Source organism: Taeniopygia guttata, chromosome W, assembly GCF_048771995.1.
Source record: "Taeniopygia guttata chromosome W, bTaeGut7.mat, whole genome shotgun sequence".
Classification (NCBI taxonomy): Eukaryota; Metazoa; Chordata; class Aves; order Passeriformes; family Estrildidae; genus Taeniopygia; species Taeniopygia guttata.
The window spans coordinates 3004843-3031618 of record NC_133064.1 but is presented as its reverse complement, the minus strand read 5'-3'; the positions used below and the strand labels follow the sequence as shown (position 1 = coordinate 3031618).

The following is a 26776-nucleotide window of genomic DNA, read 5'->3' as shown; positions in this document are numbered from 1 at the left end:
TTCCCAAATTCCCAAAATTCCCAAATTCCCAAAATTCCACCAAAAATATCCCAAATTCCGAAATATCCCAAAATCCCGAATTCCCAAAATTCCCAATTCCCAAATTCCCAAATTCCCAAATCCACCAAAAATATCCCAAATTCCCAAAATTCCAAATGTCCCATTCCCAAAAATTCCGAATATCCCAAATTTCCATTCCCAAAATTCCCAAATTCCCAAATATCCCAAAATTCCCATTCCAAAAATTCCCAAAATTCCACCAAAAATATCCCAAATTCCCAAATTCCGAACAACCCAAAATTTGGGAATTTTGTTATTCCTGAATTCCCAAAATTCCCAAAATTCCACCAAAAATATCCCAAATTCCCAAAATTCCGAATGTCCCATTCCCAAAATTCCCAAAATTCCAAATGTCCCGAAATAACAAAATTCCAAATTTCCAAAATTCCATCAAAAATCCCATTTCGTGGGAATTTTTCCCCATTTTTTTTTCCGGGAAGGCACCGAAGGAGTTAACGAACTTTTCCTCTGCTTCATTTGCATATTGTGCATGTTAATGAACCCAAATTTTGGCAGCGGTTCCGATGTTTCCGTGCTGGGAACATTTGGGAATTCAAAGCGATTCCATCTCCCGCTCCTTCCATGGATTTGGTTATTCCCAAATTCCCAAATTCCCAAAATTCCAAATCCACCAAATTCCCAAAATTCCCAAATTCTCAAAATTACCAAAATCCCAAAATTCCACCAAAAATATCCCAAAAATTCCAAAATTCCCAAAATTCCCAAAATTCCAAATGTCCCAAATTTCCATTCCCAAAATTCCCAAAATTCACCAAATTCCCAAAATTCCACCAAAAATATCTCAAATTCCCAAAATTCCAAAATTCCCAAAATTCCACCAAAAATATCCCAAATTCCCAAAATTCCGAATGTCCCAAATTTCGAATATCCCAAAATTCCTCCGAAAATATCCCAAATTCCCAAATTCCCAAATATCCCAAATTCCCAAATTCCCAAAATTCCACTGAAAATATCCCAAATTCCCATTCCCAAAATATCCCAAATTCCCAAATTTCCATTCCCAAAATTCCCAAAATTCCACATGTCCCATTCCCAAAATTCCCAAAATTCCAAATGTCCCATTCCCAAAATTCCAACGACCCAAAATTTGGGAATTTTGGTATTCCCAAATTCCCAAAATTCCAAATTCCCAAAATTCCAAAAATTCCCGGAATTCCACCAAAAATATCCCAAAATCGCATTTCCAAAATATCCCAAATTCCCAAAATTCCACCAAATATATCCCAAAATTCCAAATTCCCATTCCCAAAAATCCCAAAATTCCCAAAATTCCAAATGTCCCATTCCCAAATATCCCAAATAATTCCCAAAATTCCACCAAAATTACCGAATGTCCCATTCCCAAATATCCCAAATTCCCAAATTCCCAAAATTCCAAAATACCAAAATTCCAAATGTCCCAAATATCCCAAATATCCCAAAATTCCCATTCCAAAAATTCCCAAATATTCCAAATAATTCCCAAAATTCCACCAAAATTTCCGAATATCCCAAAATAACAAAATTCCAAATTCCCAAAATTCCACTGAAAATATTCCAAATTCCGAAATTTCCATTCCCAAAACCACCAAAAATATCCAAAATTCCCAAAATTCCCAAAATTCCACCGAAAATATCCCAAATTTCCATTCCCAAAAATGCCAAAATTCCACCAAAAATATCCCAAATAATTCCCAAAATTCCCAAAATTCCGAATGTCCCAAAATTCCCAAAATTGCACCAAAAATTCCCAAAATTCCGAATGTCCCATTCCCAAAATTCCCAAAATTCCACCGAGAATATCCCAAATTCCCATTCCCAAAATCCCAAATTCCCAAATAATTCCCAAAATTCCACCAAAAATATCCCAAAATTCCACCAAAAATATCCCAAATAATTCCCAAATATCCCAAAATTCCCAAAATTCCGAATGTCCCATTCCCAAATATCCCAAATATCCCAAAATTCCACAAAAAATATCCCAAATCCGACAAATTTTTCCGCATTTTTTTTCCAAAGGCACCGAAGGAGTTAACGAACTTTTCCTCTCCTTCATTTGCATATTTTGCATTTTAATGAACCCAAATTTTGGCAGCGGTTCCGATGTTTCCGTGCTGGGAACATTTGGGAATTCAAAGCGATTCCATCTCCCGCTCCTTCCATGGATTTGGTTATTCCCAAATTCCCAAAATTCCCAAATTCCCAAATTCCCAAATTCCCAAAATTCCCAAAATTCCCAATTCCCAAATTCCACCGAAAATATCCCAAATATCCCAAAATTCCAAATTCCAAAAATTCCCAAAATTCCAAATGTCCCATTCCCAAAATTCCCAAAATTCCAAATGTCCCTGTCCCAAAATTCCCAAAATTCCAAATGTCCCATTCCCAAAATTCCCAAAAATCCCAAAATTCCCAAAATTCCAAATGTCCCATTCCCAAAATTCTCATTCCCAAATTCCCAAAATTCCACTGAAAATATCCCAAATTCCCAAAATTCCAATGACCTAAATTTGGGAATTTTGTTATTCCCAAATATCCCAAATTCCCAAAATTCCACCAAAAATATCCCAAATTCCCAAATTCCGAATGTCCCAAATTCCCAAAATTCCATCAAATATCCCAAATTCCCAAAATTCCACCAAAAATATCCCAAATAATTCCCAAAATTCCACCAAAATTCCCAAATTCCCAAAATTCCACCAAAAATATCCCAAATAATTCCCAAAATTCCGAATGTCCCATTCCCAAAATATCCCAAATATCCCAAATAATTCCCAAAATTCCACCAAAAATATCCCAAATAATTCCCAAAATTCCCAAAATTCCCAAAATTCCGAATGTCCCATTCCCAAAATATCCCAAATATCCCAAATATCCCAAAATTCCACCAAAAAATATCCCAAATTCGACAAATTTTTCCCCATTTTTTATCCGAGAAGGCACCGAAGGAGTTAACGAACTTTCCCTCTGCTTCATTTGCATATTGTGCATGTTAATTAACCCAAATTTTGGCAGCGGTTCCGATGTTTCCGTGCTGGGAACATTTGGGAATTCAAAGCGATTCCATCTCCCGCTCGTTACACGAATTTTCATTAATTACGGCCTCGTCAGCGAAAGCATTATCAAAGCCGAATATGCAAATGCTAATGAGCGCTCATTTGCATATTTCCCTTTGTTGCCGTGTCATTAATTATTATGTTTTTATGATGATGGATGCAGCTGCTGCGCTTAATTTGCATTTTTTTGGGGGAAAAAAAGCAGAAAAAATTAAATTTTTATGTTAATGAGTGACCCCAAAAATGAGGAATTTTTATGGGTTTTATCCCAAAATTAATTTGGGATTATTTTTATATTTTTTAATGATTTTTTTTGGTGTTGTTTTGGGTTAATTAAGGCGGTGGTTAATTATGATGGGGGGATGTTGGTGGTTTTAATTAAGGGTTGGGTGGGGGTGAGAGAAAAATGGGAAAAATGGGAAAAAATGGGAAAAAATAGGAAAAATGGGAAAAAAAAGGGGGAAAAAAAGGGGGAAAATATGGGAAAAATGGGAAAAAATGGGAAAAAAAATGAGGAAAATGGGGGGAAAAAAATGGGGAAAAATGGGAAAAAAATGGGAAAAAATGGGGAAAAATGGGAAAAAATGGGAAAAATGGGAAAAATGGGGAAAAATGGGAAAAAATATGGGGAAAAAATGGGAAAAATGGGGAAAAAATGGGGAAAAAATGGGGAAAAAAAGGGGGAAAATGGGAAAAAAATGGGAAAAAAATGGGGAAAAAAAAAAGGGGAAAATGGGGAAAAAATGGGGAAAATGGGAAAAAAATGGGAAAAAAATGGGGGAAAAATGGGAAAAAATGAGAAAAAATGGGGAAAAAAATGGGAAAAAATGGGGGGAAAATGGGGAAAAAATGGGAAAAAAAATGGGGAAAATGGGGAAAAAAAGGGGGAAAATATGGGGAAAAAATAGGGGAAAAATGGGAAAAAATGGGGAAAAATGGGAAAAATGGGAACAAATGGGGTGGAGGAAGAGGAGGATGAGGATGAAGATGAGGAGGAGGAGGAGGAAGACGATGATGAGGAAGATGACGATGATGATGAGGAGGATGAGGAGGATGAAGATGAGGAGGAGGAGGATAAGGATGACGATGATGAGGATGAGGAGGATGAGGAAGAAGACAACGATGAGGATGAGGATGAGGAGGAGGAAGATGACGACGATGACGACGATGAGGAGGAGGAGGAGGAGGATGAGGATGAAGAGGAGGAGGAAAAAGACGATGATGAGGATGAGGATGACAATGAGGAAGACGACGATGAGGATGAGGAGGAAGAAGACGACGATGACGACAATGAGGATGACGATGATGAAGATGACGATGATGACGATGAGGATGAGGAGGATGAGGAGGATGAGGAGGAGGATGAGGAGGAGGAAGAAGAAGACGACGATGAGGAGGATGATGAGTATGATGAGGATGAAGAGGAGGAGGATAAGGAGGAGGAGGAAGAAGACGACAATGAGGATGAGGAGGATGAGGAAGACAACGATGACGATGAGGAAGATGACGACGATGACGATGAGGATGAGGAGGAAGAAGACGACGATGAGGATGAGGAAGATGACGACGATGACGATGAGGAGGATGAGGAGGATGATGATGAGGATGAAGATGAGGAGGATGAGGAGGAAGAAGACAACGATGAGGACGATGATGAGGAGGACGATGAGGAGGATGAGGATGAGGAGGACGAAGACGCTGATGAGGAAGATGACGATGAGGATGAGGAGGATGAGGAGGATGATGAGGATGAAGAGGAGAAGGATGAGGAGGATGAGGAGGAGGATGACGATGAGGATGAGGATGAGGATGAGGAAGAAGACGATAAGGACGATGATGATGACGATGAGGAGGAGGAGGAGGAGGAGGAAGGTGACGATGAGGAAGATGACGACAATGAGGAGGATGAGGAAGAGGAGGCGGATGAGGATGAGGAGGATGAAGATGATGATGAGGAAGATGATGATGAGGATGATGAGGAGGAGGAGGATGAGGAGGAAGAAGACGACGATGAGGATGAGGAGGAAGATGACGACAATGAGGATGAGGAGGATGAGGAAGACAACGATGACGATGAGGAAGATGAATGACGACGATGACGATGACGATGAGGAGGAGGAGGAGGAGGAGGAAGATGACGATGAGGAGGAGGAGGATGATGATGAGGATGAGGAGGAAGATGATGAGGAGGATGAGGATGAGGAGGATGAGGATGATGAGGATGAAAGGACGATGAGGAGGAAGATGAGGAGGAAGATGACGACGATGAGGATGAAGATGAGGAGGAGGAGGAAGAGCAGATGGCCCCGTTGCACATGACCAATCCCATCAATCACGGCTGAGCGACGCAGCTGCAGCACAGCAGCGCAGTAACGGCGCATTTCCCGCTCGGCCGCATGCGGCACCGATCCCGGAAAAACCTGAGATCCCATAAACCTGAAATCCCATAAAACTCTGATCCTATAAAATGGGGATCCTATAAAATTGTGATCCTATAAAATTTGGATCCCATAAACCTGGGAACCCATAAACCTGAGATCCCATAAACCTCTGATCCCATAAACCTCTGATCCTATAAAATTGGGATGCCATAAAACTGTGATCCTATAAAATTGTGATCCCATAAAATTGTGATCCTATAAAACTGATCCCATAAAACTGGGATCTGATAAAATTGTGATTCCATAAACCTGTGATCCCATAAAATTGTGATCCCATAAACCTCTGATCCTATAAAATTGTGATCCCATAAACCTCTGATCCTATAAAATTGTGATCCCAAAAAACCGCTGATCCTATAAAACTCTGATCCTATAAAATTGTGATCCTATAAAATTGGGATCCCATAAAATTGTGATCCTATAAAATGGGGATCCCAAAAAATTGGGATCCTATAAAACTGTGATCCCATAAAGCTCTGATCCTATAAAATTGGGATGCCATAAAATTGGGATCCTATAAAATTGGGATCCTATAAAATTGGGATCCTATAAAGCTCTGATCCCATAAACCTCTGATCCTATAAAATTGTGATCCCATAAAGCTGAAATCCCATAAAACTCTGATCCTATAAAATTGTGATACCATAAAATTGGGATCCTATAAAGCTCTGATCCTATAAACTTGTGATCCTATAAACCTGAAATCCCATAAAATTGTGATCCCATAAAGCTCTGATCCCATAAAATGAGGATCCCATAAAGCTGAAATCCCATAAAACACTGATCCTATAAAATTGGGATCCCATAAAATTGGGATCCTATAAAACTCTGATCCTATAAAATTGTGATCCTATAAAGTTCTGATCCTATAAAATTGGGATCCTATAAAGCTGAAATCCCATAAAACTCTGATCCTATAAACCTCTGATCCCATAAACCTCTGATCCCATAAAACTGGGATCCCATAACATTGGGATCACATAAAGTTCTGATCCTATAAAATGGGGATCCTATAAAATTGTGATCCCATAAAATTGGGATCCCATAAACCGCTGATCCTATAAACCTCTGATCCCATAAAATTGTGATACCATAAAACTGTGATCACATAAAACTCTGATCCTATAGAATTGGGATCCCATAAACCCGAGATCCCATAAACCTCTGATCCCATAAACCTCTGATCCTATAAAATTGGGATGCCATAAACCCGTGATCCCATAAAATGGGGATCCCATAAATTAGGGACAGGAGTTTGGGATCGTGGGCAGTAGTTTGGCATTGCCACTGTCATTGTCACTGCCACTGCCATTGTCACTGTCACTCCATCCCATTGCCATTGCCACTGCCACTGCCACCACAATTCCCACTGCCATTGTCACCGCCACTGCCATTGCCACCACAATTCCCATTGCCATTGCCACTGCCATTGCCATTGGCACTGCCATTGACATTCCCACTGCCATCGCCATTGTCATTGCCATGGCCATTGCCATTGTCACCGCCATTTGTCATTGCCACTGCCATTGTCACTATCATTGCCATTGTCACTGCCATCCCATTGCCATTGTCACCGCCATTGTCATTGTCACCGCCACTGTCACTGCCATCATCACTGCCATTCCATCCCACTGCCATTGTCACCATCATTGCCATTGCCATTATCACTGCCATTGCCACTGCCACCACCAGTGCCATTGTCACTGCCACTCCATCCCATTGTCATTGCCATTGTCACTGTCATCGCCATTGCCATTGCCATTGTCACTATAACTGCCAGTGCCACTGCCACTGCCATTGCCATTGTCACGGCCACCATCAGTGCCATTCCCACTGCCATTGCCACCACCATTGCCACTGTCACCACCATTGCCATTGTCACCGCCACCATCAGTGCCATTCCCACTGCCATTGCCACTCCATCCCACTGCCACTGCCATTGTCACTGCCATTGCCATCATCACTGCCACTCCATCCCATTGCCATTGTCACCACCATTGCCATTGTCACCGCCACTCCATCCCACTGCCATTGCCACCACCAGTGCCATTTTCACTGCCACCATCAGTGCCATTGCCACTACAATTCCCATTGCCATTGTCACTGCCATTGTCACTGCCATTGCCACTGTCATTGCCATCATCACTGCCACTCCATCCCATTGTCACTGCCATTGTCATTGCAATTCCATTGCCATTGCCGCTGCGATTGCCACTGCTACTGCCATTGTCATTGCCATTGCCATTCCCATTCCCATTGCCACCACCATTGCCATTGTCACTGCCATTGTCACTATCATTGCCATTGCCACTGCCATTCCATCCCATTGTCATTCCCATTGTCATTGCAACTCCATTGCCATTGCCACCGCCATTGTCACTGCCATTGCCATTGTCACCACCATTGCCATCATCACTGCCACTCCATCCCACTGTCATTGCCACCGCCATTGTCACTGCCATTGCCATTGCCACTACAATTCCCATTGCCATTCCCATTGCCATTGTCACTGCCATTGTCACTGCCACTCCATCCCACTGCCATCGCCACTGCCATTGCAATCCCATTGCCATTGTCACTGCCATTGCCATTGCCACTACAATTCCCATTGCCATTCCCATTGCCACTGTCACCACCATTGCCATTGCCACTACAATTCCCATTGCCATTCCCATTGCCATTGTCACTGCCATTGTCATTGTCACTGCAACTCCCACTGCCATTGCCACTGTCATTTCCATTGTCACTGCCATTGCCACTGTCATTGTCACTATCATTGCCACCGCCATTGTCACTGCCATTGCCATTGTCACTGCCATTCCATCCCACTGCCATTGCCACTACAATTCCCACTGCCATTGTCACTGTCACTGTCACCGCCATTGTCACTGCCACCACAATTCCCACTCCATCCCACTGCCACTGCTACTGCCATTGCCATTGTCATTGTCATTGCAATTCCATTGCCACCGCCATTGCCATTGCCATTGTCATTGTCATGGCAATTCCATTGCCATTGTCACTTCCACTGCCACTGTCATTGCCATCATCACTGCCACTCCATCCCACTGCCATTGCCATTGCAATTGCCATTGTCACTGTCACTATCATTGCCATTGTCACTGCCACTATCATTGCCACTGTCACTGTCACCACCATTGTCACTGCCACCACAATTCCCACTGCCATTGACACTGCCATTGTCACTGCCACTGCCATTGTCACTGCAATTCCCATTGCCATTGCCACCACCATTGCCACTATCATTGCCACTGCCATTGCCACTATCATTGCCATTGTCACTGCCACTCCATCCCACTGCCATTGTCACTATCATCGCCATTGTCACTGCCATTGTCATTGTCATTCCATCCCATTGCCACTGTCATTGCCATTGCCACTGCCACTATCATTGCCATTGTCACTGCCATTGTCATTCCCATTGTCATTGTCATTCCCATTGTCACTGCCAGTCCATCCCATTGCCATTGCCATTGCCATTGCCACCATCATTGCCACTATCATTGCAATTCCATTGCCATTGCCACTATCATTGTCACTGCCACTGCCACTGCCACCGCCATTGCCATTGTCACTGTCATTGCCATTGCCATTGCCACTACAATTCCCATTGCCACTGCCACCACCATTTATCATTGTCACCACCATTGTCACCACCATTGTCACTGCCATTGCCACTATCATTGCCACTATCATTGCCATTGTCACTGCCATCCCATTGCCATTGCCATTGTCACCGCACTGCCATTGCCACTATCATTGTCATTGCCACTGCCACCACCATTGCCATTGTCACCGCCATTGTCACTGCCACTGCCATTGCCACTATCATTGCCATCATCACTGCCACTCCATCCCACTGCCATTGTCACTGCCACTGTCATTGTTATTGCAATTCCATTGCCATTGTCACTGCAATTCCCATTGCCATTGCCACTATCATTGCCACTGCCATTGTCATTGCAATTCCCATTGCCACTGCCATTCCATGCCACTGCCCTTGTCACTGCCATTGTCATTGTCACTGCAATTCCCATTGCCACAACCATTGTCACTATCATTGCCATTGCCACTGCCACCATCATTGCCATTGTCATTGCAATTTAATTGCCATTCCCACTGTCATTGCCACTGCCATTGCCATTGCCACTACAATTCCCATTGCCATTGTCATTGCCATTGTCACTGCCATTGCCATTGCAATTCCCATTGTCACTGCCACTGCCATTGCCATTGTCACTGCCATTGCCATTGTCACTATCATTGCCATTGCCACTATCATTGCCATTGTCACTGCCATTGTCACTGCCACTCCATCCCACTGCCATTGTCACCACCACTGCCATTGCCACTATAATTCCCATTGCCATTGTCACTGCCATTGCCACTATCACTGCCACCACCATTGTCATTGCCATTGTCACTGCCATTGCCACCGCCACCGCCATTGCCATTGTCATTACCACTGTCACCACCATTGCCATTGTCACTGCCATGGCCATTGTCACTGCCATTGTCACTATCATTGCCATTGCCACCGCCATTGTCATTGTCATTATCACTCCTATTGTCATTGCCACTGCCATTGCCATTGCCATTGCCACTGCCATTGTCACTATCACTGCCATTGCCATTGCCATTCCATCCCATTGTCATTGTCATTGCCATCATCGCTGCCACTCCATCCCATTGCCATTGTCACTGCCATTGTCATTGTCACCACCATTGCCACCGCCATTGCCACTGCCACTGTCACCCCAGTGCCACTGCCACTATCATTGCCATTGCCACTGCCATTCCATCCCACTGCCATTGCCACTTCCATTGTCACTATCATTGCCATTGTCACTGCCATCCCATTGCCATGTCACTGCCATCATCACTGCCACTCCATCCCACTGCCATTGTCACTATCAGTGCCATTGTCATTGTCATTGCCATTGCCATCATCACTGCCACTCCATCCCATTGCCATTGTCACTGCCATTGTCATTCCATCCCATTGCCATTGCCATTGCCACCACCACTGTCACTGTCACCGCCATTGCCATTGCCACTACAATTCCCATTGCCATTGTCACTGCCACCACCAGTGCCATTGCCACTGCCACTCCATCCCACTGCCATTGCCATTGTCACCGCCATTGCCATTGCCACTGTCATTGCCACCACCATTGTCATTGTCACTGCAATTCCCATTGCCACTGTCACTGCCATTGCCATTGCCACTATCATTGCAATTCCATTGTCATTGTCACCACCATTGCCATTGCCACTATCAGTGCCATCGCCATTGTCACTGCCATCACCATTGCCACCAACCATTGCCACCACCATTGCCATTGTCATTGCCACTGTCACTGCCATTGCCACAAGTCACCAAACCAAATTTTCCATCTCAAACCCATCACAAAACCACATTTATCGCTCCAAACCACCGACACAAACCACCAAAAACCACCAAATCCCATCAAAAACCAGAAAATTCAACCAAATCTGCCAAACCCAAAAAATTAAATTGAATTTCTAATCCGTTAATCCCATTTTTCCACCCTAAAATTAGGGAAAAAATTCCATTTTCTTACTTTGTATCCTGGAATTGACAAAAGGAGGAGAAAGATTTTCGTGCGATCCGATATCTCTGTTGGCAACGTGCTCGTAATGAGTTCCATCTCCGTAATTAGGCTAAAAAATAATTAAAAAATATAATTTTAACACTTTTTAACAAAAAAAAAAATTGTGTTGATTAAATTAATTAAATTAATTAAATTAAAGCAGAAAAACTCCGGAAAGAATCGAAGTGGAAATTCAATTCCAACAGGGAAATAAAAAAACAAAAAGTCGGAATGTTTACGGAATAATTCCGCCAATTAATTCCTGGAAAATTCCTGGAAAATTCCTGGAAAATTCCTGGAAAAATTCCTGAAAAATTCCTGGAAAATTCCTGAAAAATTCGTGGAAAATTCCTGGAAAATTCCCGGAAAATTGCTGGAAAATTGCCGGAAAATTCCAGGAAAAATCCTGGAAAATTCCTGGAAAAATTCCCGGAAAATTCCTGGAAAATTCCTGAAAAATTCTTGAAAAATTCCTGAAAAATTCCTGGAAAATTCCTGAAAAATTCCTGAAAAATTCCTGAAAAATTCCTGGAAAATTCCTGAAAATTTCCTGGAAAATTCCTGAAAAATTCCTGAAAAATTCCTGGAAAATTCCTGGAAAATAATTCCTGAAAAATTCCTGGAAAATTCCTGGAAAATTCCCGGAAAATTCCTGGAAAATTCCTGAAAAATTGCTGGAAAATTGCTGGAAAATTCCTGAAAAATTCCTGGAAAATTCCTGGAAAATTCCTTAAAAGATTCCTGGAAAATTCCTGGAAAATTCCTGGAAAATTCCTGGAAAATTCCTGAAAAATTCCTGAAAAATTTCTGGAAAATTCCTGAAAAATTCCTGAAAAATTCCTGGAAAATTCCTGGAAAATTCCTGAAAAATCCCCGGAAAATTCCCGGAAAATTCCCGAAAAAATCCTGGAAAATTCCTGGAAAATTCCTCGAAAATTCCTTGAAAATTCCTGAAAAATTTCTGAAAAATTCTTGAAAAATTCCTGGAAAATTCCTGGAAAATTCCTGGAAAATTCCTGGAAAATTCCTGAAAAATTCCTGGAAAATTCCTGAAAAATTCCTAAAAAAATTCCTGAAAAATTCCTGGAAAATTCCTGGAAAATTCCTGGAAAATCCCAGGAAAATTCCTGGAAAATTCCTGGAAAATTCCTGAAAAATTCCTGGAAAATTCCTGAAAAATTCCTTAAAAATTATTGGAAAAAATCCTGGAAAATTCCTGGAAAATTCCTGGAAAATTCCTAAAAAATTCCAGGAAAATTCCTGGAAAATTCCTGGAAAATTCCTGAAAAAATCCTAAAAAATTCCTGGAAAATCCCTGGGAAATTCCTGAAAAATTCCTGGAAAATTCCTGAAAAATTCCTGAAAAATTCCTGGAAAATTCCTGAAAAATCCCTGAAAAATTCCTGAAAAATTGCTGGAAAATTGCTGGAAAATTCCTGGAAAATTCCTGGAAAATTCCTGAAAAATTCCTGGAAAATTCCTGAAAAATTACTGGAAAATTCCTCCAAAATTCCTGGAAAATTCCTGAAAAATTCCTGGAAAATTCTGGAAAATTCCTGAAAAATTCCTGAAAAATTCCTGGAAAAATTCCTGAAAAATTCCTGAAAAATTCCTGGAAAATTCCTTAAAAACTCCCGGAAAATTCCAGAAAACTCCCGAAAAATTCCCGGAAAATTCCTGGAAAATTCCTGAAAAATTCCTGGAAAATTCCTGGAAAATTCCTGAAGAATTCCTGAAAAATTCCTGGAAAATTCCCGGAAAATTCCCGGAAAATTACCAGAAAATTCCCGGAAAATTCCTGAAAAATTCCTGGAAAATTCCTGGAAAATTCCTGGAAAATTCCTGAAAAAAATCCTGGAAAATTCCTGGAAAAATTCCCGGAAAATTCCTGGAAAATTCCTGGAAAATTCCTGGAAAATTCCTGAAAAATTCCTGGAAAATTCCTGGAAAATTCCTGGAAAATTCCTGGAAAATTCCTTAAAAACTCCCGGAAAATTCCCGAAAAACTCCCGAAAAATTCCCGGAAAATTCCTGGAAAATTCTGAAAAATTCCTGGAAAATTCCAGGAAAATTCCTGGAAAATTCCTGGAAAATTCCTGAAAAATTCCTGGAAAATTCCTGGAAAATTCCTGGAAAATTCCTGAAAAATTCCTGAAAAATTCCAGGAAAATTCCTGGAAAATTCCTGAAAAATTCCTGGAAAATTCCTGGAAAATTCCTGGAAAAATTCCTGGAAAATTCCTGAAAAATTCCCGGAAAATTCCTGAAAAATTCCTGGAAATACCCTAAAATATTCCAGGAAAATTCCTGGAAAATTCCTGGAAAATTCCCGGAAAATTCCCGAAAAATTCCCGGAAAATTCCCGGAAAATTCCCGGAAAATTCCCGAAAAATTCCCGGAAAATTCCCGAAAAATTCCCGGAAAATTCCCGGAAAATTCCTGGAAAATTCCTGGAAAAATTCCTGAAAAATTCCTGGAAAATTCCTGGAAAATTCCAGGAAAAATTCTGGAAAATTCCTGAAAATTCCTGAAAAATTCCTGGAAAAATTCTTGAAAAATTCCTGAAAAATTCCTGGAAAATTCCTGGAAAATTCCTGAAAAAAATCCTGGAAAATTCCTGAAAAATTCCTGGAAAATTCCTGGAAAATTCCTGGAAAATTCCTGGAAAATTCCTGGAAAATTCCTGAAAAATTCCTGGAAAATTCCTGGAAAATTCCTGGAAAATTCCTGGAAAATTCCTTAAAAACTCCCGGAAAATTCCCGAAAAACTCCCGAAAAATTCCCGGAAAATTCCTGGAAAATTCTGAAAAATTCCTGGAAAATTCCAGGAAAATTCCTGGAAAATTCCTGGAAAATTCCTGAAAAATTCCTGGAAAATTCCTGGAAAATTCCTGGAAAATTCCTGAAAAATTCCTGAAAAATTCCAGGAAAATTCCTGGAAAATTCCTGAAAAATTCCTGGAAAATTCCTGGAAAATTCCTGGAAAAATTCCTGGAAAATTCCTGAAAAATTCCTGGAAAATTCCTGAAAAATTCCTGGAAAATTCCTGGAAAATTCCTGGAAAATTCCTGAAAAATTCCTGAAAAATTCCAGGAAAATTCCTGGAAAATTCCTGGAAAATTCCTGGAAAATTCCTGAAAAATTCCTGGAAAATTCCTGGAAAATTCCTGGAAAATTCCTGAAAAATTCCTGAAAAATTCCAGGAAAATTCCTGGAAAATTCCTGAAAAATTCCTGGAAAATTCCTGGAAAATTCCTGGAAAAATTCCTGGAAAATTCCTGAAAAATTCCCGGAAAATTCCTGAAAAATTCCTGGAAATACCCTAAAATATTCCAGGAAAATTCCTGGAAAATTCCCGGAAAATTCCCGAAAAATTCCCGAAAAATTCCCGGAAAATTCCCGGAAAATTCCCGGAAAATTCCCGAAAAATTCCCGGAAAATTCCCGAAAAATTCCCGGAAAATTCCCGGAAAATTCCTGGAAAATTCCTGGAAAAATTCCTGAAAAATTCCTGGAAAATTCCTGGAAAATTCCAGGAAAAATTCTGGAAAATTCCTGAAAATTCCTGAAAAATTCCTGGAAAAATTCTTGAAAAATTCCTGAAAAATTCCTGGAAAATTCCTGAAAAATTCCTGGAAAATTCCTGGAAAATTCCTGAAAAATTCCGGGAAAATTCCAGGAAAATTCCTGAAACATTCCTGGAAAATTCCTGGAAAATTCCTGAAAAATTCCTGAAAAATTCCTGGAAAATTCCTGAAAAATTCCTGAAAAATTCCAGGAAAATTCCTGAAAAATTCCTGGAAAATTCCTGAAAAATTCCTGAAAAATTCCTGGAAAATTCCTTAAAAATTCCTGAAAAATTCCAGGAAAATTCCTGAAAAATTCCTGGGAAATTCCTGGGAAATTCCTGGAAAATTAATTTAAAATTAATTAAATTTATTAATTAATTTTACTCACCCTTGACGGACTCGGATGTCCCGTGTTCCCCCAGGACCCTGAGCTCGTTCTGTCTTCTACATCTGAGGACAAAAATTAATTAATTATATTATTAATTATATAATTAATTAATATAATTATATATATTTAACTATATATATTTAGTTAATTATTAATTATAATAATTAATAATTAATTATATTATATATATCATTAAATAATTAAATAAGTAAATAAGTAAAAAATTCTTATTTTATTATTTTATTATTTTATTATTGAGCTCCAGGACAACGGTGGAGCTCCGGGACAGCGGTTGAGCTCCGGGGCATCAGTTGAGCTCCAGGGCAGCGGTTGAGCTCCACGGAAGGGGCTGAGCTCCGCGACAGCGGTTGAGCTCCAGGGCAGCGGCTGAGCTCCATGGAAGGGGCTGAGCTCCACGGAAGGGGCTGAGCTCCGGGGCAGCAGTTGAGCTCCGGGGCAGCGGCTGAACTCCGGGGCAGCGGCTGAGCTCCACAGAAGGGGCGGAGCTCCGCGGCAGCGGTTGAGCTCCGGGTCAGCGGTTGAGCTCCATGGAAGGGGCTGAGCTCCGAGGCAGCGGTTGAGCTCTGGAGCAGCGGAGCTCCAGGACAGCGGTTGAGCTCCGGGGCAGCGGTTGAGCTCCGCGGCAGCGGCTGAACTCTGGGACAGCAGCGGAGCTCCGGGGCAGCAGCGGAGCTCCGGGGCAGCGGTTGAGCTCCATGGAAGGAGCTGAGCTCCACGACAGCGGCTGAGCTCCGGGACAGCGGTTGAGCTCCGGGACAGCGGTTGAGCTCCGGGACAGCGGTGGAGCTCCGGGACAGTGGTTGAGCTCCGCGACAGCAGCTGAGCTCCGCGGAAGGGGCTGAGCTCCCAGGCAGGGGCTGAGCTCCGGGGTAGCGGTTGAGCTCCGGGTCAGCGTTTGAGCTCCACAGAAGGGGCTGAGCTCTGGGGCATCAGTTGAGCTCCGGGACAGTGGCTGAGCTCCGGGACAGCGGTTGAGCTCCACGGAAGGGGCTGAGCTCCACGGAAGGGGCTGAGCTCCACGACAGCGGTTGAGCTCCGGGGCAGCGGTGGAGCTCCGGGGCAGGGGCTGAGCTCCACGACAGCGGCTGAACTCTGAGGCAGTGGTTGAGTTCCGCGGCAGTGGTTGAGCTCCGGGGCAGCGGCTGAGCTCCGCGACAGCGACGGAGCTCCGGGTCAGTGGCTGAGCTCCGGGGCAGCGGTTGAGCTCCGGGACAGCGGTTGAGCTCCACGACAGCGGTTGAGCTCTGGGGCAGCGGCGGAGCTCTGGGGCAGCGGTTGAGCTCCAGGTCAGCGGTTAAGCTCCATGGAAGGGGCTGAGCTCCACGGAAGGGGCTGAGCTCCGGGGCAGTGGTTGAGCTCCGTGGCAGCGGTTGAGCTCTGGGACAGCGGTTGAGCTCCACGGAAGCGGCTGAGCTCTGGGACCGCAGCGGAGCTCTGGGGTAGCAGCGGAGCTCCGCGACAGCGGTTGAGCTCCGGGACACCGGTGGAGGTCCGGGGCAGCAGCGGAACTCCGGGGTAGCGACTGAGCTCCGGGTCAGCGGTTGAGCTCCACGGAAGGGGCTGAGCTCCGCGGCAGTGGCTGAGCTCCGGGGCAGCGGTTGAGCTCCGGGGCAGCCGCGGAGCTCCAGGACAACGGCGGAGCTCCGGGGCAGCGGTGGAGCTCTGGGGCAGCGGTTGAGCTCTGCAGAAGGGGCTGAGCTCCGGGGCAGCGGTGGAGCTCCAGAGCAGCGGTTGAACTCCACGGAAGCGGTTGAGCTCCGGGCAGTGGTTGAGCTCCATGGAAGGGGCTGAGCTCCGCGACAGCGGTTGAGCTCTGGGGCAAAGGCTGAGCTCCATGGAAGGGGCTGAGCTCCAGGACAGCGGTTGAGCTCCGGGGCATCAGTTGAGCTCCATGGCAGCAGTTGAGCTCCACTGGAGGGGCTGAGCTCCGGGGTAGCAGCGGAGCTCCGTGACAGCAGTTGAGCTCCACGGAAGGGGCTGAGCTCCACGGAAGGGGCTGAGCTCCACGACAGCAGTGGAGCTCCAGGACAGCGGCTGAGCTCCACGGAAGGGGCTGAGCTCTGGGGCAACAGTTGAGCTCCAGGACAGCGGTTGAGCTCCGCGTCAGCGGTGGAGCTCCATGACAGTGGTGGAGCTCTGGGGCAGCAGTGGAGCTCCAGGGCAGCGGTTGAGCTCCACGACAGCAGCTGAGCTCTGGGGTAGCGGCTGAGCTCCGCGGCAGCAGTTGAGCTCCAGGGCAGCAGCGGAGCTCCATGACAGCGGCTGAGCTCCGTGGCAGCGGTTGAGCTCCACGGAAGGGGCTGAGCTCCAGGGCAGCGGCAGAGCTCCACGGCAGCGGCAGAGCTCCGGGGCAGCGGTTGAGCTCCAGGACAGCGGTGGAGCTCCACGTCAGCAGCGGAGCTCCGGGACAGTGGCTGAGCTCCAGGGCAGCGGTTGAGCTCCACGGAAGGGGCTCATCCAGAGCCGTGCCCGCGTTCTGTGCCCACATTCCAGAGCCGTGCCAATATTCCAGAGCCGTGCCAATATTCCAAAGCTGTGCCAACGTTCAGGAGCTGTGCCAACGTTCCAGAGCCGTGCCCGCGTTCCGTGCCCACTTATCCATCTGTGCCAACGTTCCAGAGCCGTGCCCGCGTTCCAGAGCCGTGCCCACGTTCTGTGCCAACATTCCAGAGCCGTGCCAATGTTCCAGAGCGGTGCCCGCGTTCCAGAGCTGTGCCAATGTTCCAGAGCCGTGCCAACGTTCCAGAGCCGTGCCCGCGTTCCAGAGCGGTGCCAACATTCCAGAGCCGTGCCAATATTCCAAAGCTGTGTCAACGTTCCGGAGCTGTGCCCACATTCCGTGCCCGCTCATCCAGAGCCGTGCCAACGTTCCAGAGCTGTGCCCATGTTCTGTGCCAACATTCCAGGGCCGTGCCTGCGTTCCGTGCCCACTCATCCATCTGTGCCCACGTTCCAGAGCCGTGCCCGCTCATCCAGAGCCGTGCCAACGTTCCGTGCCCATATTCCAAAGCCGTGCCCACATTCTGTGCCAACATTCCAGAGCCATGCCCGCATTCCAAAGTGGTGCCAACGTTCCAGAGCTGTGCCAACATTCTGTGCCCGCTCATCCATCCGTGCCCACATTCCAGAGCCATGCCCACATTCCGTGCCCGCTCATCCATCTGTGCCCATGTTCCGGATCCATGCCCGCGTTCCAGAGCGGTGCCAACGTTCCAGAGCGGTGCCAACGTTCCGTGCCCGCGTTCCAGATCCATGCCCGCGTTCTGTGCCCACATTCCAGAGCGGTGCCAATGTCCCAGAGCCGTGCTCGCTCATCCATCCGTGCCCATATTCCAGAGCCATGCCAACGTTCTGTGCCCACGTTCCAGAGCCGTGCCCACTCATCCAGAGCTGTGCCAACGTTCCGGAGCGGTGCCAACATTCCTGAGCCGTGCCCACGTTCCAGAGCTGTGCCAACGTGCTGTGCCCGCTCATCCAGAGCCGTGCCAACATTCCGTGCCCACATTCCAGAGCCGTGCCCACGTTCTCTGCCTGTGTTCCGTGCCCGTATTCCAGAGCTGTGCCCGCTCATCCAGAGCCGTGCCCGCGTTCTGTGCCTGCTCATCCATCCGTGCCCGCGTTCCGTGCCCGCTCATCCACAGCCATGCCAATATTCCAAAGCTGTGCACACGTTCCAGAGCCGTGCCCGTGTTCCGTGCCCGCGTTCCAGAGCCGTGCCCGCATTCCACAGCGGTGCCAACATTCCACAGCGGTGCCAACATTCCACAGCGGTGCCAACGTTCCAGAGCCGTGCCTGTGTTCTGTGCCCATGTTCCAGACCCATGCCAATATTCCAAAGCTGTGCCAACGTTCCAGAGCTGTGCCCGCATTCCGGATCCGTGCCAACGTTCCGTGCCCGCTCCTCCATCCATGCCCACGTTCTGTGCCAACGTTCCGTGCCCACGTTCCGTGCCCGCTCCTCCATCCGTGCCCGCGTTCCGTGCCCGCTCATCCATCCGTGCCAACATTCCGGATCTGTGCCAACGTTCCGTGCCCATTCATCCAGATCCGTGCCTGCGTTCCATGCCCACGTTCCAGAGCTGTGCCAACGCTCCAGAGCCGTGCCCACATTCTGTGCCCACGTTTTGTGCCAACATTCCAGAGCGGTGCCAACGTTCCAGAGCCGTGCCCACGTTCTGTACCCACATTCCGTGCCCGCGTTCGAGAGCTGTGCCCCTGTTCCGTGCCCGCTAATCCAGAGCTATGCCCACATTTCAGAGCTGTGCCAACGTTCCGGAGCCGTGCCAACATTCCAGAGTGGTGCCAACGTTCCAGAGCCATGCCCGCATTCCGTGCCAACGTTCCAGAGCCGTGCCCGCTCATCCAGACCTGTGCCAATGTTCCAGAGCGGTGCCCACGTTCCAGAGCGGTGCCCACGTTCCGGATCTGTGCCCACATTCCATGCCCATATTCCAGATCCGTGCCCGCGTTCCGTGCCCACATTCCAGAACTGTGCCAACGCTCTGTGCCAAGGTTCCAGAGCCGTGCCCGCATTCCGTGCCCACGTTCCGTGCCCGCTTATCCATCCGTGCCCACGTTCCGGATCCGTGCCCAGGTTCCATGCCCGCGTTCCAGAGCCGTGCACACATTCCGTGCCCGCTCATCCAGCCGTGCCAACGTTCCGTGCCCACTGTTCCATGCCCATATTCCAGATCCATGCCCGCGTTCCGTGCCCGCTCCTCCATCCATGCCCACGTTCCGTGCCCGCGTTCCGGATCCGTGCCCGCATTCCATGCCCACGTTCCAGAGCTGTGCCCGCTCATCCAGATCCGTGCCCGCGTTCCGTGCCCGCTGTTCCATGCCAACGTTCCGGATCCATGCCAACGTTCCGTGCCCGCTGTTCCGTGCCCGCGCTCCGTCCCTTGGCTGTGCCAATCCGTCCGTCCATCTGTTCCCTCTCCGCCGTAAATTCCTTTTTTTAACCCTCCCAAAAATCGATTTTCCGGTGCCAACCCCACCCCTGGCATCGATTTTATCAATTAATTAATTATTAATTAAAATTATTAATTTATTGATCAAAAAATGATTAAAAAAGACACAAAAATGACGATTTTTTTGGGGTAAAAAAAGGGAAAAAAAAGAGAATTTTTCTTCATTTTTCCCTCATCAAATCACTAAAATAACATTTTGTAGATACGATAAAACCATCAATTAATTTAATTAATTAATTAATTAATTAATTATGAATTTGGAATCAATAATAATTTGACATAAAATAGGAAATTTTCAGTGTTATTGTTCGATTTCCGTCATCCTATCCATGAAAATTAATTAAATAAATTCATAAATAAATTAAAATAAAATAAAATAAAATAAAATAAAATAAAATAAAATAAAATAAAATAAAATAAAATAAAAATAAAATAAAATATAATAAAATAAAATAAAATAAAATAAAATAAAATAAAATAAAATAAAAATGAAATAAAATAAAATAAAATGAAATAAAATAAAAATAAAATAAAATAAAATAACATAAAGTAAAATAAAAATAAAATTAAAAAATACAATAAAAAATAAAATAAAATAAAATAAAATAAAATAAAATAAAATAAAATAAAATAAAATAAAATAAAATAAAATACAATAAAATAAAAATAAAAAAGAAAAGAAAAGAAAAGAAAAGAAAAGAAAAGAAAAGAAAAGAAAAGAAAAGAAAAGAAATAAAAATAAAATAAAATAAAAATAAAAAAATAAAATAAAATAAAATAAAATAAAATAAAATAAAATAAAATAAAATAAAATAAAATAAAATAAAATAAAATAAAATAAAATAAAAATAAAATAAAATACAATAAAAATAAAATAAAATGAAATTAAATGAAATTAAAAGAAATAAAATATAACAAAAATACAATAAAATAAAATAAAATAAAATAAAATAAAATAAAATAAAAATAAAATAAAATAAATAAAGTAAAATAAAAAAATAAAATAAAATAAAAGGAAAAAAAAAATAAAAATAAAATAAAATAAAAATAAAATAAAATAAAATAAAATAAAATAAAATAAAATAAAATAAAATAAAATAAAATAAAAATACAATAAAATAAAATAAAATAAATAAAATAAAATAAAATAAAATAAAATACAATAAAATAAAATAAAATAAAATAAAATAAAATAAAATAAAATAAAATAAAATAAAATAAAATAAAATACAATAAAATAAAATAAAATAAAATAAAATAAAATGGAAAACTGTTTACCACATCCTCACAAACTGATGGAGAAAAATGGATCAAATTTTGGATTATTCCAATAAATAATAAATAATAAATAATAAATAATAAATAATAAATAATAAATAATAAATAATAAATTTTTTCCTACAAATCCTCTCAAAAAACCCTAAAAATCCATTTATAAATTATTTAAATATTAAAATTTCAATTATAATATTTAATTAAACTCATATTTCCCTTTTAATCTGTGCTTTGATTAAAGGAGCGGAAAAATACAAATAAAAATTAATTAATTTGTTAATTTTGGCTTAAAATTAAACATTAAACAAGAAAAATTTGCCCAAAAAACTCAATTTTTTCCCCAAATTTTTACCCCAAAAAATCTGAATTTTTCCCCATAATTCTCATATTGAATTAATATTAAAATTAAATTAAATATTCCATAGGGAATTTTATTTGGGTGGATTTAAAACAGCAAAACTTAGCAGAGGTTATTTATTATATAGGTTGAATGTATATAAATGTATAGGTGAGGGAAGCGCAAAAAATCTGAATTTTCGGGGGGTTTATAGGAGAAAAAATTGGATTTTTTGGGGATTTTTTCGGTGTAAAAAAAGCGAATTTATGATTTTTTAGGGGTTATATACATTGAGGATATGCATATATATATATAGGGTGGAGGATATACATATATATATATAGGGTGGAGGATAATATATAGGGTGGAGGATACACACACATATATATACATATATAGGGTGGAGGATATACACATATATATATATAGGGTGGAGGATACATATATATATATATATATAGGGTGGAGGATACATATATATATATATAGGGTGGAGGATACACACACATATATATATGTATATAGGGTGGAGGATACACATATATATATGTATATAGGGTGGAGGATACACACACATATATCACACACACATATATAGGGTGGAGGACACACATATATATATATAGGGTGGAGGATACACACACATATAGGGTGGAGGATACACACACACATATATATATATATATATATAGGGTGGAGGATACATATATATATATATAGGGTGGAGGATACACACAGAGATATATACACACACATATATAGGATATATATAGGATATATATAGGGTGGAGGATATACACATATATATATATAGGATGGAGGATAATATATAGGGTGGAGGATACACACACATATATAGGGTGGAGGATACATATATATATATATATATATAGGGTGGAGGATACACACACATATATCACACACACATATATAGGGTGGAGGACACACACAGAGATATATACACACACATATATATAGGATATATATAGGATATATATAGGGTGGAGGATACACACACATATATATAAATATATATATATAGGGTGGAGGATACACACATATATATAGGGTGGAAGGTACACACACATATATCACACACACATATATAGGGTGGAGGATACACACACATATATAGGGTGGAGGATAATATATAGGGTGGAGGATACACACACATATATATATATAGGGTGGAGGATACACACATATATAGGGTGGAGGATACGCACACATATATATATATATATAGGGTGGAGGATACACACACATATATATATATAGGGTGGAGGATACACACACATATATCACACATATATATAGGATGGAGGATACACACATACATAGGGTGGAGGATACACACACATATATATATATATAGGGTGGAGGATACACACACACATATATATATAGGGTGGAGGATACACATATACATATATATAGGGTGGAGGACACACACACATATATGTATAGGGTGGAGGATACACATATACATATATATAGGGTGGAGGATACACATATATATATATATATAGGGTGGAGGATACACACACATATATAGGGTGGAGGATACACACACATATATAGGGTGGAGGATACACACACATATATCACACACACATATATAGGGTGGAGGGTACACACACATATATAGGGTGGAGGATACACACACATATATCACACACACATATATAGGGTGGAGGGTACACACACATATATAGGGTGGAGGATACACACACATATATAGGGTGGAGGATACACATATACATATATATAGGGTGGAGGATACACATATATATATATATATAGGGTGGAGGATACACACATATATATGGGGTGGAGGGTACGCGCATATATATAGAGTGGATCCTCCACCCTATAGATATATATGTGTGTGATATATGTGTGTGTACCCTCCACCCTATATATATATATATGTGTATCCTCCACCCTATATATGTGTGTGTATCCTCCACCCTATATATGTGTGTATCCTCCACCCTATATATATATGTATATATCCTCCACCCTATGTATGTGTGTGTGATATATGTGTGTGTATCCTCCACCCTATATATATATGTGTGCATCCTCCATCCTATATAAATGTGTGTGTATCCTCCACCCTATATATATGTGTGTGTGATATATGTGTGTGTACCCTCCACCTTATATATATGTGTGTATCCTCCACCCTATATATATATATGTGTGTGTATCCTCCACCCTATATATATATATATATGTGTGTATCCTCCACCCTATATATATATATGTGTGTGTATCCTCCATCCTATATATCCTCCACCCTATATATGTGTTTGTATCCTCCATCCTATATATGTGTATATCCTCCATCCTATATATGTGTATATCCTCCATCCTATATATGTTTATATCCTCCATCCTATATGTGTGTGTATCCTCCATCCTATATATGTTTATATCCTCCACCCTATATATGTGTATAACCTCCACCCTATACATATATGCATATCCTCTACCCTATATATATATGTATATCCTCCACCCTATATATTATCCCCCACCCTATATATATATATATATACAAATCCTCAACCTATATAACCCCTAAAAAACCATAAATTCCCTTTTTTTACACCAAAAAACCCCAAAAAAATCCAATTTTTCCTCCTATAAAACCCCCGAAAATTCCAAATTTTTGTGGTTATTGGGTCATCTATACATTTATATACATTTATATACATTTAACCTATAGAATAAATTACATGGTGCCCATGTCAGGGTCAGGCTGTGCCAACCCTGTGCCCATGTCAGGGTCAGGCTGTGCCAACCCTGTGCCCATGTCAGGGTCAGGCTGTGCCAACCCTGTGCCCATGTCAGGGTCAGTGTGTGCCAACCCTGTGCCCATGTCAGGGTCAGTGTGTGCCAACCCTGTGCCCATGTCAGGGTCAGTGTGTGCCAACCCTGTGCCCATGTCAGGGTCAGGCTGTGCCAACGTGGTGCCCATGTCAGGGTCAGGCTGTGCCAACGTGGTGCCCATGTCAGGGTCAGGCTGTGCCAACGTGGTGCCCATGTCAGGGTCAGTGTGTGCCAACCCTGTGCCCATGTCAGGGTCAGGCTGTGCCAACCCTGTGCCCATGTCAGGGTCAGTGTGTGCCAACCCTGTGCCCATGTCAGGGTCAGTGTGTGCCAACCCTGTGCCCATGTCAGGGTCAGGCTGTGCCAACCCTGTGCCCATGTCAGGGTCAGGCTGTGCCAACCCTGTGCCCATGTCAGGGTCAGTGTGTGCCAACCCTGTGCCCATGTCAGGGTCAGTGTGTGCCAACCCTGTGCCCATGTCAGGGTCAGGCTGTGCCAACCCTGTGCCCATGTCAGGGTCAGTGTGTGCCAACCCTGTGCCCATGTCAGGGTCAGTGTGTGCCAACCCTGTGCCCATGTCAGGGTCAGTGTGTGCCAACCCTGTGCCCATGTCAGGGTCAGTGTGTGCCAACCCTGTGCCCATGTCAGGGTCAGTGTGTGCCAACCCTGTGCCCATGTCAGGGTCAGGCTGTGCCAACCCTGTGCCCATGTCAGGGTCAGTGTGTGCCAACCCTGTGCCCATGTCAGGGTCAGGCTGTGCCAACCCTGTGCCCATGTCAGGGTCAGGCTGTGCCAACCCTGTGCCCATGTCAGGGTCAGGCTGTGCCAACCCTGTGCCCATGTCAGGGTCAGTGTGTGCCAACCCTGTGCCCATGTCAGGGTCAGTGTGTGCCAACCCTGTGCCCATGTCAGGGTCAGTGTGTGCCAACCCTGTGCCCATGTCAGGGTCAGGCTGTGCCAACGTGGTGCCCATGTCAGGGTCAGGCTGTGCCAACCCTGTGCCCATGTCAGGGTCAGTGTGTGCCAACCCTGTGCCCATGTCAGGGTCAGGCTGTGCCAACGTGGTGCCCATGTCAGGGTCAGGCTGTGCCAACCCTGTGCCCATGTCAGGGTCAGGCTGTGCCAACGTGGTGCCCATGTCAGGGTCAGTGTGTGCCAACCCTGTGCCCATGTCAGGGTCAGGCTGTGCCAACCCTGTGCCCATGTCAGGGTCAGTGTGTGCCAACCCTGTGCCCATGTCAGGGTCAGGCTGTGCCAACCCTGTGCCCATGTCAGGGTCAGTGTGTGCCAACCCTGTGCCCATGTCAGGGTCAGGCTGTGCCAACCCTGTGCCCATGTCAGGGTCAGTGTGTGCCAACCCTGTGCCCATGTCAGGGTCAGGCTGTGCCAACCCTGTGCCCATGTCAGGGTCAGGCTGTGCCAACCCTGTGCCCATGTCAGGGTCAGGCTGTGCCAACCCTGTGCCCATGTCAGGGTCAGTGTGTGCCAACGTGGTGCCCATGTCAGGGTCAGGCTGTGCCAACCCTGTGCCCATGTCAGGGTCAGGCTGTGCCAACCCTGTGCCCATGTCAGGGTCAGTGTGTGCCAACGTGGTGCCCATGTCAGGGTCAGGCTGTGCCAACCCTGTGCCCATGTCAGGGTCAGTGTGTGCCAACCCTGTGCCCATGTCAGGGTCAGGCTGTGCCAACCCTGTGCCCATGTCAGGGTCAGGCTGTGCCAACCCTGTGCCCATGTCAGGGTCAGTGTGTGCCAACCCTGTGCCCATGTCAGGGTCAGGCTGTGCCAACCCTGTGCCCATGTCAGGGTCAGTGTGTGCCAACCCTGTGCCCATGTCAGGGTCAGTGTGTGCCAACGTGGTGCCCATGTCAGGGTCAGTGTGTGCCAACCCTGTGCCCATGTCAGGGTCAGGCTGTGCCAACGTGGTGCCCATGTCAGGGTCAGGCTGTGCCAACCCTGTGCCCATGTCAGGGTCAGGCTGTGCCAACCCTGTGCCCATGTCAGGGTCAGTGTGTGCCAACCCTGTGCCCATGTCAGGGTCAGTGTGTGCCAACCCTGTGCCCATGTCAGGGTCAGTGTGTGCCAACCCTGTGCCCATGTCAGGGTCAGTGTGTGCCAACCCTGTGCCCATGTCAGGGTCAGGCTGTGCCAACCCTGTGCCCATGTCAGGGTCAGTGTGTGCCAACCCTG

The 26776-nt window shown here is 44.1% G+C and overlaps 1 protein-coding gene across 13 annotated transcripts in view; it reads right to left on the bottom strand.

Moving 5' to 3' along the window:
• LOC140682075 (transcription factor 4-like) overlaps window positions 1-26776 on the bottom strand; it is a 177439-nt gene that overhangs the window by 143680 nt on the left and 6983 nt on the right. For all 13 annotated transcript variants that reach the window (XM_072922987.1, XM_072922992.1, XM_072922990.1 and 10 more), the window contains 2 exons: window positions 15149-15210; window positions 11164-11263 (listed from right to left, as the gene is read on the bottom strand). In XM_072922987.1, coding sequence (XP_072779088.1) covers window positions 11164-11263; window positions 15149-15210 — 162 coding nt within the window. The remainder of the gene's footprint in view (window positions 1-11163; window positions 11264-15148; window positions 15211-26776) is intronic.